The 13,288-nt window shown below is 49.8% G+C and overlaps 1 protein-coding gene across 1 annotated transcript in view; it reads left to right on the forward strand.

The window, feature by feature from the left end:
* LRP1 (LDL receptor related protein 1) overlaps positions 1–13,288 on the forward strand; it is a 657,378-nt gene that overhangs the window by 78,424 nt on the left and 565,666 nt on the right. The window contains 1 exon segment of the mRNA XM_029594881.1: positions 5,357–5,479. Within this exon segment, the coding sequence (XP_029450741.1) occupies positions 5,357–5,479 (123 nt within the window).

Genomic DNA, 13,288 nt, shown 5'->3' on the forward strand with positions numbered 1-13,288 from the left:
TAACAAATAAACCAAATGAACAAACTAATAGGTAAGGGTGGAGGAAAGCAGAAAAGGGGAACTGAGGCAGAGGGAGAAGGGAGATGGGTTACATACAGATTGTGTTCCCTGGGCTTTGTGCTCTTTGAATCTTCTCCGCGTTTGCTGGCATGAGTTTGCTGGTTAGACGTGACCAAAATGAGAGGTGGTGGTTTAACATTTTGGTCACACAGGCGATTTTTTGCTGAAAGTAAGTGTACTGTAGGCCTGGAAGAATGAGAGGGAGAAATAACAGATTCAAGTGAGCAGAGTCACAGCTTTACTGCCCCTCCCCTCCTGTAACGGATCCAGGCCAGAGGAAACTGGAGCTCGGGGTGAAGGGACAGAAAGCAGAACTTTCCTGCTCTGATATTTAGCTCTCTGAAGTACATTTAACAGAAGTGGAATTCAGAGGCATCCCTGGTGTGAGTTTAGATGGGCTACAGGGGCTGGAGCCCTCCCTCAGTTTTGTCTGCCATTTATTTATTTATTTCTTCCTTCCCGCAACGGGTTTTCTGCACTGAGGAGAGCAAAAGCAATTGGCAAGAGAAGCTTCACCTCGCTATCCCAGACATAGGGCTTCTGATTTTAGGTTTTAGCTGATAAAACACTCTCCTCATGCCAAAAAAAAAAAGAAAAAGAAAAGGTGTTTGCTTAATAAACACTGGAAAAAACACCACTTTCCCTAGTACTCTCTCGCCTCCTCCCCTTGCCTGCCTTAGCTCCTCCACTCTGCTTTTGTGCCTTGTCCATGCTGAGGGCTTCTTGGCTGGGCAAATGGAGGTATTTAATTCAACCCAGAAAAAATATCTGGGCATAAACACCAACCGTTATTTTTTTTTTTTTTTGTACCTTTAAACCCTCCCCCCCCCAATTAGCTGGAAAATCAATGGCTAAGTTTATAATTTATAAACACCTTGTGCATTGTGCAGTGCTCTGATATCACTAGCCAGTTCCTTTCATCTGCATGCCCAGGTGATGGAAGAGCAGTTGCTTGTGCACCTGTAGGTGTGAGAAGATAAAGTAATGTAACACACCAGTTTTGTTTCTTGACTCCTGCCTTCCTGATGTGGTTAGTGCAGTTAGTATAGCTGGGTTTAAAAAAGGATTGGATAAGTTCTTGGAGGAGAAGTCCATTACCTGCTATTAATCAAGCTGACTTAGAAAATAGCCACTGCTATTACTAGCAATGGTAACATGGAATAGACTTAGTTTTTGGGTACTTGCCAGGTTCTTATGGCCTGGATTGGCCTCTGTTGGAAACAGGATGCTGGGCTTGATAGACCCTTGGTCTGACCCAGTAATGCATGTTCTTATGTTCTTATGTTCCTCCTGAGCTCCTGCTGGGGTGTACTGGAGGAAGATGGTTTTTGGGGAGGAGGTGTTAAGGCAGGGAGAGAAGATGGTTTAATCTTGTGCATGCCAGTTTCTGCCAGCAGGGGTCACTGCTCCAGCATGTGCCCATCCTTCCCATCCCCAGCTGACAGCAGACCAGAACCAGGGTCTCCGGCACAGAAGCTCATGGCACTGCCACCACGATGCCAGCCCACGCTTTTCTGTTTTGCGTGACTCTCAGCCCTGCCACCTGCCCAGCCACTCTTCCTCGTTGCCGCTGGGGGCTGGAACATGGAAGGGGCCCAGTAGGGCAGACGCTGTTTGGCGTTTTTTTTTCGATGCCGTGTTTCAGCTGCAGTTTATTAACCTCGATCATTTCTCAGACTTATAAATGGCTGCATTCTCCTCTAGAGACGTAAAATAGGAGAAAATCAGTCATGTGAATTCCAAGGGCCTGTGCTGCCTAGCCCAGAGATCTTCATTTCTTGTCTGGTGCGTCTCTGTAAAGTTTTAAGGATGGCTTTTTGGATATGATCACCCTTCCCCCCCCCCCCCCCCCAGCCCATCCTTTGGTTAGGAAAGGAAGCCTGTGTACTTGCAAAAGAACACTGAAGGAATGCAGATCCCATTCCTTCTCTACCCCCCATCCCTTTTCTCGCTTTCCATAAGACATCTGTTTTTAGAATTAAGCTCAAAGCAGACCACATTTTCTGCCAAGCTGCTGTTTCCTTTGGAGAGCTGAAGCGCAGCGAGCGCGCCCTTCCAAGCTTCAGGGAAGACAGAGTACATGGTGGAGGCTTTGCGGTGTTGGGGGGCCACCTCCAGCTCTTCAGCAGAGCAGGGGCAAAACTCTGCAGGGCAGCAGATGTCGGTGGGGGTGAGGGGGGTGGGGGTGAGGGGGTGGGGAGCGACTCCCTAAGAAAATGAACTTGGCTGATCAGCGGTCCTCGTCGGGTAGCTTATGAAGCCCTAACTTAAGGCAAAACAAGTTGTGGTTTGTTTTATTTATTTATTTTTGGTCTGTGCGAGATGAAAAATGAATACAGCAGAGCACCGTGCCATGGATTTCATGCAGGGTTATATAACAGAAGGAAAGACGAAAAGATTGGCACTGTTCATCCGTAACATGAAACCCCGTTTGAATAGCGGGCGGCAAGTGAGGCTGCACGCTTCGCCCCAGGTCGGCTGAACAGGCTGATCCGCTCCTCGATTTGCCCCGTTGCATGCAGGGAGTTGTAGTTCTGATGTCCTAAGGGTGGCGAAAAGGAAAATGTGGAAAGACCGTGCCCTGCGTGCGAAGGGGCAAAACCAGGAGCTGGTTTTGCCCCTTTAGTTACCCTGTGGAACCTCACTGGTATTTACACTGAAATACTTTTATCTGGAGCATGACAATTGGACTGTAAGGGGGTCGTGGTTCTTTCTCTCTTACGCCTTCTCTGTAGCAAGCTATACATTTTGAGGCTTGTTTGTGTATATTCTCCAGTGTCGTCTTCAGATCAACCTCCTCCGCCTTTAAAAGGGCACACAAGAAAGAATGGAATAAGGAACTTTTTTTTTTTTAATCTATCGTTTCTCTCCCCTGAACCCAAGCCAACATAGTTTGAGGAAGAGTTTGGCTTGGTACTGGGGCTAAATGTCACCTGCTGTGTTCCACGCCGCACCAGGGCACAGAAAAGTATGTGCTGGGTACACAGGGTGGCGCCCGCGGGCATGGCTGAATATGGCACCAGCTTGAAATTGGTGGCTTGCAGCTGGCTGTGCACATCGAAACTGGAGAGGAGGATGGGGGTTAGGAGAACAGAGAGAACACATGGGCTTTTTGGCTTCTTGAAACCATTGCTGGATAAAGAGATATGTGAGCAACAGAATCTCCAGGGCAGTCTGAAGGCTAAGGGGGGGGGGGGAGATCTTTGCCATACCCCCTATCCTTCCAGCTCCCTCCATCCCCCCCGGTGTTTAAGCTCAGCCAGTAGGCAAAAGCCAAGGATTACACACTCCAAAAAAAAAGCTGTTAACACAATATGTAGTGGGGGGTCCCGTCATGCGTCAGGGCTGCCATAAGCGGAAAGAGTCTGCCCTGCCTGAAGTGATGAGGTGGTGGTGTGGGGAGGCTGGGGACAGGTTGTGGGAAGGGTGCACACAGGAAGCTTGTGTGAGAGAGCAAGCTGGAGGGGGCTTTGCTTCTGGCCTGGAGGTGGGCTGGAGCATGAGGCAAATATTCCAGAGCCCGCTCTGTAAAACTCTGCTCCGGAATCCTAGGGCCCAGTTCTAAATAACTGCAAATGTGCCGACTCAGAGCACCACACCTTTTGCTGGTAGTGGGCTCTGTTTCCTCATCCGTGCTGGCCGGAGGTAGGTGCCACAAAATGTAAGTTTTCCACTGCCCCATGGCCTGCCTCTCTCTCTCTCTTTAACATTGCCCCTTTTTATGGTTCTGTTCTCCATCCTTCCCTATTCCAAGCGCCGGTCACTCCTGCATACAGTGACGTCACTCTCATACATAAGGATTTTGCAGCAAGCAGAAGAGGGTGGAATTTAGCACACGTTTGAAACTTGTGAGCAGTAGCGCCGGCCATCCAAGGTTCCAACCCCGGCTACAGTCCATTCGCACACTTTTTAATATACGTTCTTAATTCAGTCATCTTTTAAAGAGGGGAGTATAACGAAACACATTCACTTATCTCATGCCTGGATCAGAAGTGTCTGGCCAGCTTGCAAGCTGAAACTCTTGCCTTGGGAAATTTAAATATAATCAAGAGGTGAGCAAATGCATTTTGTTATACTTTCCACTTTAGATAAATTAAAAAAAAAAACATGATTGCTTTATGAATGTATATGAAAGATGCACGAATGGACAGTAGCCAGAGCTGAAGCCTTGACGATTGGCGCTGCTGCTCACAAGCTTCAGACTTGTGCTAATTCAACCCCTTTTCCAATCTATGTGCTCACTCTTCTCTGTATAAAGGTTGCTTCGTTTATTGCAGTGGAACTCCCAGAGGGGCGCTCTGTGTTAATCTGTGGCAGCCAAAAAAAAAGACAGGATTTCTATGTATTTATTTATTTTTTTACAGTGGAGCTTTGTCATTCCCCTCCCTCCTTGTGAAAATGTCAGCAGCAGTGCAGACGTCCCACACCTGGCGTTTGCACGCACTGACCCCACCAGTGCTGGAGTTTTCACTTCTGCTGCCCCCTAGGCACCATTTAGTGCTGGGGGTTGTTCCACCCCCCCCCCCCCCCGCCTTCTTCTGACTAATTCTTCAATTCAAACCCCCGCCTCTACCCCTGCCACTAACAAACCTCAGAGCGCTGGCTCAAGGGCTGGTACTGATACCACAAGGAAGCAGCCAGCAACTGAGTAAATCTGATGCTCTGCCTCTTGCATGGAAACCTGCGGGGTTGCAGGACCCTTCAGTGCCCGGGAATTGGGAAGCATGGGGCTGTGGGATTACTCGGCCCTCGGCCTCTTACTTGCTTGCGATAGTAGCGCAGGCACCCGAGCTGGAGCTCTTGAGGTTGGAGGGGGCCGGCAGGAGATCAGAAGTGGCAAACCAGCAGATGGGGGTTGGCGGCCCCGGCAGGGTGGTGGCAGTGGGGGGGGGGGGGGGGGGCTGCGCATAAATCCACCCAGGCCTGTGCCCACCACAGGCTCTGCTTCAGCGGTGTCGGCTGGAAGCAGTTGGCACGTCACTGGATTTCAGCTTTGCTCCTGCTGACGGTTCTTTGTTCTGTTTGAAACGTTGTCATTCCTACAGGCACATGTATATATAGGTAGTTACCGTAATGAAGTTGTAGGAACATGTTTTTGTTTGTTTTCAGGAGAATGCGAATGGTAGCATGTTTGTGAATGTTCTTTTTCTGCTCCCTTGCCAGTGCTGGCTCTTGGATATGTCACCAATTAGTTTTTTGTATTCATTTTGCAATGCCCTATTAATATAAGGGCTACTCATCTGCCATTATTACTAGGTTACTATATGTATGATTTCATTTTTTTTTTTTTTTTTAGTACCCAAGACGTGTAACCCGAAACAGTTTGCATGCAAGGATCAGATAACGTGCATATCGAAGGGCTGGAGATGTGATGGCGAGAAGGACTGCCCAGATGGCTCAGACGAATCCCCGGACATATGTGAGTGCTGCTCTCCCTGTTGTTAAAGCCACATTGTGGCCATGGCCTCTCCAGGTTTTTCCAGAGCCCGGTTGAGGGAGGGAGCAGAGTAGACCCAACCTCCAGGAATTTCCTCTCGCCTTGGATTGCAGGATACTCCACATGGGCGGCCCCCCTCCCCCCCCCTCACCGATGGTGATGATAAATCCTGCACTGGCCAGGAGGGCGGCCCCGGTTTAGTTCCCCAGCAGTTCCTCAAGGAGGAGCGGGCACGTTCTAGCAAGGGGTATCCTCTCCATCAGATGAACAAACTTGAAGCTGGAAAGCATGCCTGGGGGCATTGTGTGCCTGCAGGTGGGACTTCCCAGATCCGGGTTTCCATTTCCTCCGTTACCACACCTCCTCTCCCCTAGGCTTCCTCTTTCCCCTCTCTCCAGGACTCCTCTCGGCAGGAGGCTCCTCCTGGGCTCTCTTGGACAGCCAGCAAGCTAAGCCGAGCTGGCAGATGAGCTGCTAGTTGGGCTGGAAGCTGGGCTTAGCCAGAAAGCTGGATGGGAAGGTCCCCCACCCCTTTCTGGATGCAGCGTTAAATGTATTCAGTGTCATGGTAAGGTGAGCTGTGCCACTAAAGGTCAGGATTTGGAAAAGTGGCTTTAAAAAAAAAAAATATTGCCCAGGATGACTGTTGTGGCTTCTTTAGACTTTATAAATGTAAATGCATCCGGTGAGGGTGGCTGAATGAATGAGGACCACGTTAGTGGCTCTTGCCTGCAGCAGGATCCAGCGTGTGGGGCGGGTGTGAATAAGTGTGCGGGCTCTGTATGTGCAAGGGACTAGGTGGGGTATAGTATGCCAGTGAAAGTGTGTGTGTGTGTGTGTGTGTGTGAGTGAGAGGATGGAGTGGGTCTGTTGCACATTGAATGGGTAGGAGGTGTCTCAGTGAGCAGAGGGTGTGTGTATGCAAGTGAGCAGGTGTCACGTGGGGATGGAGGGTAGGTATGCATCTAGTTCCTTTTACACCCTTTATCCAGTACCTGTATTTATTTTCTCTGTTTATTTATTATTCCGCCTTTTGGCACTTCAAAGCAAATTACATTCAGGTACTCCCCTCCCTCTCCCCCCTTCCTGTTCAACATCCCCCTTGCTCTCCCAGCTCTCTCTTACAGGCATATCCTCTACCACCGTTCTCTCTCTCTTCTCTACTCCTTTTCCGAAGTGTTACTGTCACTCTCCCCTTCCCTCCACCCCAGCAGACTGGTTCTCAGGCTGGACCAGGGGAAAAAAAAAAAAAATTCTCCCTAGCTTGGTCCAGCCTGAGGAATAACATGCTGGGGAAGGGAGGATAGAGAGTCTACCAGGCTGCCTTCCCTTCTGCCCCCTTTCCCCCCCACAGTACTATCCACGTACCTTCAAGGCTGAGGTGGGGGGGAGGAGTTGAGCCGCGGGAGCAGATTTGAGTGGGTTGCTGCTGCACAGTAGTGGGTATGGCAAGTTTTGGGGCTGCCAGGCACAAAGTGGCAAGGAGGCAAAGTTGATGCTGGCGCTGCGCTTCCTCCTGCCACTGCCGCCTCCGATGGACCGCCAGCATCTCTGGAGGAAGAAAAGGCACCACAGCCCCTGCTTGCTCGACACTGGGCCCACTGATGCCTTGACCTGCATGTCCGACATCCTCACTAAAGGCCTGAAATGTCACTCTTGACGATCTGCAGACTTTGAGCAAGCAGGCAGGTCAGAAGCTTGGTGAGCTGAGGTAATGCAACTTTGAGGATAGCTGGGTAGACCAGAAAAAAAAGGTACTTAATGGTCTGGTTTTTGGCCTGTGGATTGTAGTTTGACCACCTCTGGTTTAAATTAGCTGAGGGATCCAGAAAATGGTGTGGATGGGCTGTGGACATAACCTGTTGTCCCCAGAAAATCAGGGTTTCTGTGTCTGAGTCTCTCACTAGGGTTTCTTATCAGTTCAGGTGTGTCTTATTAGGTTTATAGTAAAAACTGAAATGATTTAGACTGCTGTGGAGTGGAAGTTTCTTAAAACATTTCCTGTGTGTTAGCATCACTGTGGTAGCTTTCTATTTCTAAAAACTGTGCATTGAATCAACATTGCCAGTCTTTCTCCATGTTATCATGAGATATTAGTCCAGTCCTTCCTTATATAACTCCCATTCCAGTGCATTCTGCAGGAAAATAAAGGTCTTGCTACACTGGGAAATCAAATAGAAAACCAGGACTGCGGTAAGATCCATAAGCTCTGGAGTTAAGCAAGCTACACCTTGGAGAAATTCGGGGTAAATTCTGCGGCACAGGTTTTGAAATTTTTGGAGGAGAGGCAAGACAAGGGAGAGATGATGCAGACTTAAAAATATTAAGAAAGCACAGTAATCAAACCTCTTCCACTGGAAAAGAAGCTGTAGAGCTAGGGGGATCATCATATGAAACTCCAAGGAGGTAGACTCAGAGCAGTGTCGAGAAGTATTCCTTCACAGAAAGGGTGGTGGATGCAAAGAATACATTCCCAAAAGAGATGGTGAAGACAAGAACAGGAATGGAGTTTGAAAAGGGCATGGGATAAACGCAGAGGATCTCTAGTGGCTATAGCAGGGGTGGCCAACTCCTATCCTTGAGCGCCATAAAGAGGCCATGCTCAGCTTGCCTAGTCAAAGTTCTAGAAACTTTGACATAAGTTTTCCGTATTGGGCTCCATCTGATGATGTCACCCATATGTGAGGACTATCATCCTGCTTGTCCTCGGAGAAATATTTCTTCAGAGAGACAATGAACAGCCTCCCAGAGGAGCTGATGGAGACAAAAATGGTATCTGAATTCGAGAAAACATGGGATAAAAAACGGGGGATCTCCGAGGAAGTGTTGGAAATTGTAAGGGCTAGATAAATTAGACGGATGGGCAGATTAAATGGACACATGGCCTTTTTTGCCATCATATTTCTGTTTCTACTCCCACGCCACCCAAACTCTCTTCCATCTCCAAAGTCTGCACCTTGTTCTTACCATCCATCTGAAAGATGTCATTTTTTTCATTCATTATCTCAGCTCTCCCAGCATCTCCTGTTCTCTCTCTTAACTCTCATCCTTTCTGCCCCTTCCCAGTGCATCCTACCATCCCTTCTCATTTCATCTTTCTCCATTATTTTCTGTCCTTGCTCACCACTCTCTCCCCAACATAGCAGAGTCGCGCCTCTCACCCAGCTTTCCCTCTTTATCCCAACCCTCACCCCAGCTTGCAGCCTCTGCAATGCCGACAGGAACATTGCCTTGGCTGTTGACAGTGGGGAAAAGTTAGTATTGCATGAGAACTCCATGATGGATGGTTCATTGCCTCTGTGAAGAAATATTTCTCCGAGGACAAGCAGGATGGTAGTCCTCACATATGGGTGACATCATCAGATGGAGCCCAATACGGAAAACTTATGTCAAAGTTTCTAGAACTTTGAGCATGCCCAGCATGCCCTATACCACGTGTCCTCTTCAGTTTCTTTTTTTTTTCCGTGGAGCTGTGAGCCTCACGCTTTGATTGAGCTCTGAAATCTTGGCTTTTGCCTTGTGAAAAACTTGTTGTTTGCATTTTTTTACAATTTGTTTTTTCTCTTCGTGTGTCGCTGGGTTCCTCTTGGTGCCTTCCTGTAGCGTCCCCAGTCAGGGTTTTCGGCGTTTCAGTAATTTTCTGTTGCGGTCAGTTTTCCCCATGGTAGCAGTGTCTCGGTGCCCACCGGCTATCGATGCCTGCTGCCATTGTTCATCTTTCAGCCCTTTTGTTTCATCATGTCTGGTTTTCGCCGAAGCCCCCAGTGCCTGAGGTCTATGGCCATCACTGATCCTCATGAAGTATGTATCCTCTGCTTGGGGGCATCGCATGACGTCCGGAGTTGCCGCTTGTGCACCCGGATGACCCTGAAGGAATGTCTACTTCGACTTGACAAGATGGATCAGCTCTTCTAGTCGAGGAAGTCCAAGCCATCAGCATCGGCAGCATTGGCATTGAAGGACCTCAGAGCTGCATCGATGGACACCACACCATCGACATCAGCGGGACCGACGGTTCTGTTGAGGTCACTGGTGGATAGGTATGCCAGAGACTAACTGTTGTCAATCTCCTCCAGGCTGAGGACACAGAGTTGATCGTTTTCGACCTCGGCACCGGGAAAGGACCAGGCCGAGCATCGAGGGAAGCCTAAGAAGCACCGTCATTGGTCAATGTCGATGCACAGGGATGCACCGGCTTTTGCCACTATGCCCCCGAAGTGGCCCCTTGGCGAAGAACACCCATCCTCCATCGATGCCCAGGGTCCGTGACAGTCTCCACCAGTTCTGTTGCCAGTCACCAATCCCCTCGTGGGTCAGAGGAAGATCTGGCCACCCCTCCTTCCTCCCAGTCGGGGTTGACTTTGGCACCGTTCAAAGAAGAGATGGAGTGTTGAGTCCAGCTGGTGCTGGAGGGTCCTGTGGCACAGACGGCATTGGAGCTGGCGCTGCCTGCCTTGTACCACTTCTGGAGAAGCTCACTGTGCTCATTGGTGCTTTATTGACCTAGCTGGTGTTTGGTTCCCGGGACGGCACTGTTTCCTGGTGGGGCACAGAGGCCTCCCCCTACCAATATGGTGGTCGTCCTTCAAGGAGGAAGTTCTGCCGAAGCCGGCGGAGATGCCGAGGCCTGTAGTCCCCCATCCAGTTCGATCGGTGCCTGCACCTCTGGGTATAGGCTGAGCACCTAGGGCCCCATCCCGTGTAGTATACAGTAAGGATGAGGGTTCTTATGACCCCTGGGGTATGATCAAACTGTGTCCTCCTTGAAGACTCAGATGGTATCCCATCAGACCCTTCACCTCTGGATGAGCAAAGGAAGTCTCCACGTGAGGACATTGCCATCACCCTCACAAACCCTGTGAAGGCTGAGGCCATCCCATTCCAGCTTTTGACAGAGGAGGATGCCAGGCACAAAATGCTTGAGATCCTCCAGTTCATGGAGCCTCCTAAGGAGATTGTGGTGGTCCTGATAAATTAATTCCTTAAGGAGGTTCTTCTGAGGATTTGGGAACACTCCCTCACAGTGTCTCCCGTTAATAAGAAGGCAGACTGGGTTTACCTCATCTAGAAGGCTGCTGGATTTGATAAGCGTCAGCTGCTTCACCAGTCGGTGGTAGTTGAATCTGCTGTCAAGAGGGCCAAGCACTCTCGGATCTATTTCTCGGTGCCCCCGGGGAAGGACCACAATGCGATGGATGCTCTTGGGAGGAAGGTGATCCAAGGTGCCATACTTATTACCCACATCGCTGCCTACCAGCTCTACTTGAGCCAATACTCGCGGGACATCTGGAAACAGGTGCAGGATGTGGCTGAACAGCTGCTTTAACAGCAGCAAGACACTCCATATCTCTAGTGCATAAGGGTCTGGAGTGTGGGAAACATGAGGTCAGTGCGACCTACAATGTTTTCGAGATGGCATCGAGAGTCTCTGCAGTGGGAATTAGCGCTCACAGAATGGCATGGCTGCAGGCTTCGGATCTCCGACTGGAGGTACAGGAATGACTGCTGACGTGCCCTGTACGAAAGAAAATCTCTTTAGAGATACGGTGATGGATGCTGTGGTCCAATTCTAGGATCATCATGAAACTCTCCAGCAATTCTCTGCCAGTACTCTGGACCTGTCCTCCTCTAGGAGGCCGTCAAAGTCGGGGCTAAGGAAGTCTTTCGCCAAAGGAAATACTATCCTCTATCTCCTTGCTCCCGTCAACAACATCAGAGCTTCAGCGGCAGTCCCAGGTAGCAGAGAACTTCCAAGCCCCAGCAGGCTCTGCAGCCAAACCTGGGGACAGGGTTTTGATTTGACTGCAGGGAGCGTAAGCCATTTGCCCATATTTAGTGCGATAGACCCTCTGGTCGGTGGCAGGCTGCAATTCTTTGTGAACCAGTGGTCCATTGTAATCTTGGACCAGTGAGTTCTGTCCATTGTTTGTCAGGGGCACCAATTGAACCTATTGGGTGTCATGCCAAATTGCCCTCTGGTCCCATATTGGGGGCTGGTAGCATATTAGGTGGTACTACTAATGGAGCTCTCCTCCCTCTTAACGGCTAGAATGGTTGAGCCCGTACCACCAAGGAAAAGAGGGTGGGGATTCTACTCCAGGTACTTCCTGATTTCAACAGGAACAGGAGGACTCCATCCCATCCTAGACCTGAGGGCTTTGAACAAATTTCTAAAAAAAGAAAAGTTCAAGATGGTTTCCTTGGGCACCTTGATCCCCCCCTTTTGCAAAAAGGGGACTGGCTATGTTCCCGCGACTTAAAGGAAACATACACCTATATCGAGATCTTCCCAGGTCACAGGCAATATCTCAGATTTGTGGTGGAAAAACAGCACTTCTGGTACTGGGTTTTGCCATTTGGGCTTGCTTCTGCCTCATGGGTCTTCACAAAATGCCTGGCCATGGTGTCTGCACAACTCCACAGAATGGGAGTGCTGCATGATTAGCTGGTCAAGAGTATGTCTCAGGTGGGGGCCACCAGGTCCATGCACGACCATTCGGGTGTTGGAATCACTAGGTTTTGTTCTCAAATACCTAAAGTCCCTTCTCAGTCCATCACCTCAATTGGATTTCATAGGAGCCCTGCTAGACACGGCTTAGGCCAAGGCCTTTCTGCCTTGCCAGAGGGCCGTCACCTTAGCAACCATTGCATCAGAGGTTCAGTAGAGCCAGCAGGTATTGGCTGGCACATGTTGAGGCTGTTGGGCCACATGGCTGCAACTGTCCCTTGGCACACTTGCACATATGCCGACCCCAATGGACTCTGAGATTACAGTGGCGCCAGACCACTCAGAACCTCTGGAACTGCATCTGAGTCACCTCCATCCCACAAGGGCTCCTTGTTCTGGTGGCAGGGACTTTCCAATCTGGAACAGGGGATTTCCTTTCAGAGTCTCCCTGCTCAAATTGTGGTAACCACGGATGCATCTACCCTGGGGTGGGGAGCTCATGTAGATGGGCTCGGCATCCAGGGTCTGTGTTCCTCTCAGGAACGTTCTTGTCAAATTAATTTCCTGGAGCTCAGGGTGATCAGGTTCGCACTTTGGGCTTTCAGAGAGTGGCTGTCCAACAAAGTTGTCCTAATCCAGACTGACAACCAAGCAGCCATATGGTATGTCAACAAGGAGGGAGGCACAGGATCATACCTCCTGTGTCAGGAAACGGTCCAGATCTTGTCGTGGGCTCTGTCTCACGGGATGGTGCTCAAGGCCATGTACCTAGCTGGGATGGAGAACGTGGTAGCGGGCAGGCTGTATTGAGCCTTTAGACCCCACGAGTGGTCCCTGGATCCGGGGGGGGGGGGGGTAGCGAATTGGATATTCCGCCTCTGGGGGAGTCCGGATGTAGATCTGTTTGTGTCCCCCTGCAATAGGAAGATACCTCGGTTCTGCTTCCTGTACAGGTCAGATGGCAAACCAGCCTTAGATTCCCTGGCCCGTCAATGATCCTCATAGCCCCTCATTGGCCGAGACAGGTCTGGTTTCCACTCCACCACAGTGAGGGGAGGGTGAAGTATGCAGAAAAAGTCCAGTGGCTTGGTGGTGATTGGGAGAGAGAGCAGGGAAGAGAGTCTAGCAGCCCAGTGGAGAAGGTGATGGTTGGATGCAGCAACCAGCAGCAGTAAAGCCTCCAGTTTCCTGTGATTTCTTTGGGGAGTGGCAAATTGTGTGGCAGTTATGGGATTGCTAGAAATTAGTGGATCTCTCTCTCTTTTTTTTTTTTTTTAAATATATAATTTGTATAGTGATATCAGGTCTACATAGCACTTTAGACATCTCTAAAAGATGGTCCT

This window comes from Rhinatrema bivittatum, chromosome 3, assembly GCF_901001135.1.
Source record: "Rhinatrema bivittatum chromosome 3, aRhiBiv1.1, whole genome shotgun sequence".
Taxonomy (NCBI): domain Eukaryota; kingdom Metazoa; phylum Chordata; class Amphibia; order Gymnophiona; family Rhinatrematidae; genus Rhinatrema; species Rhinatrema bivittatum.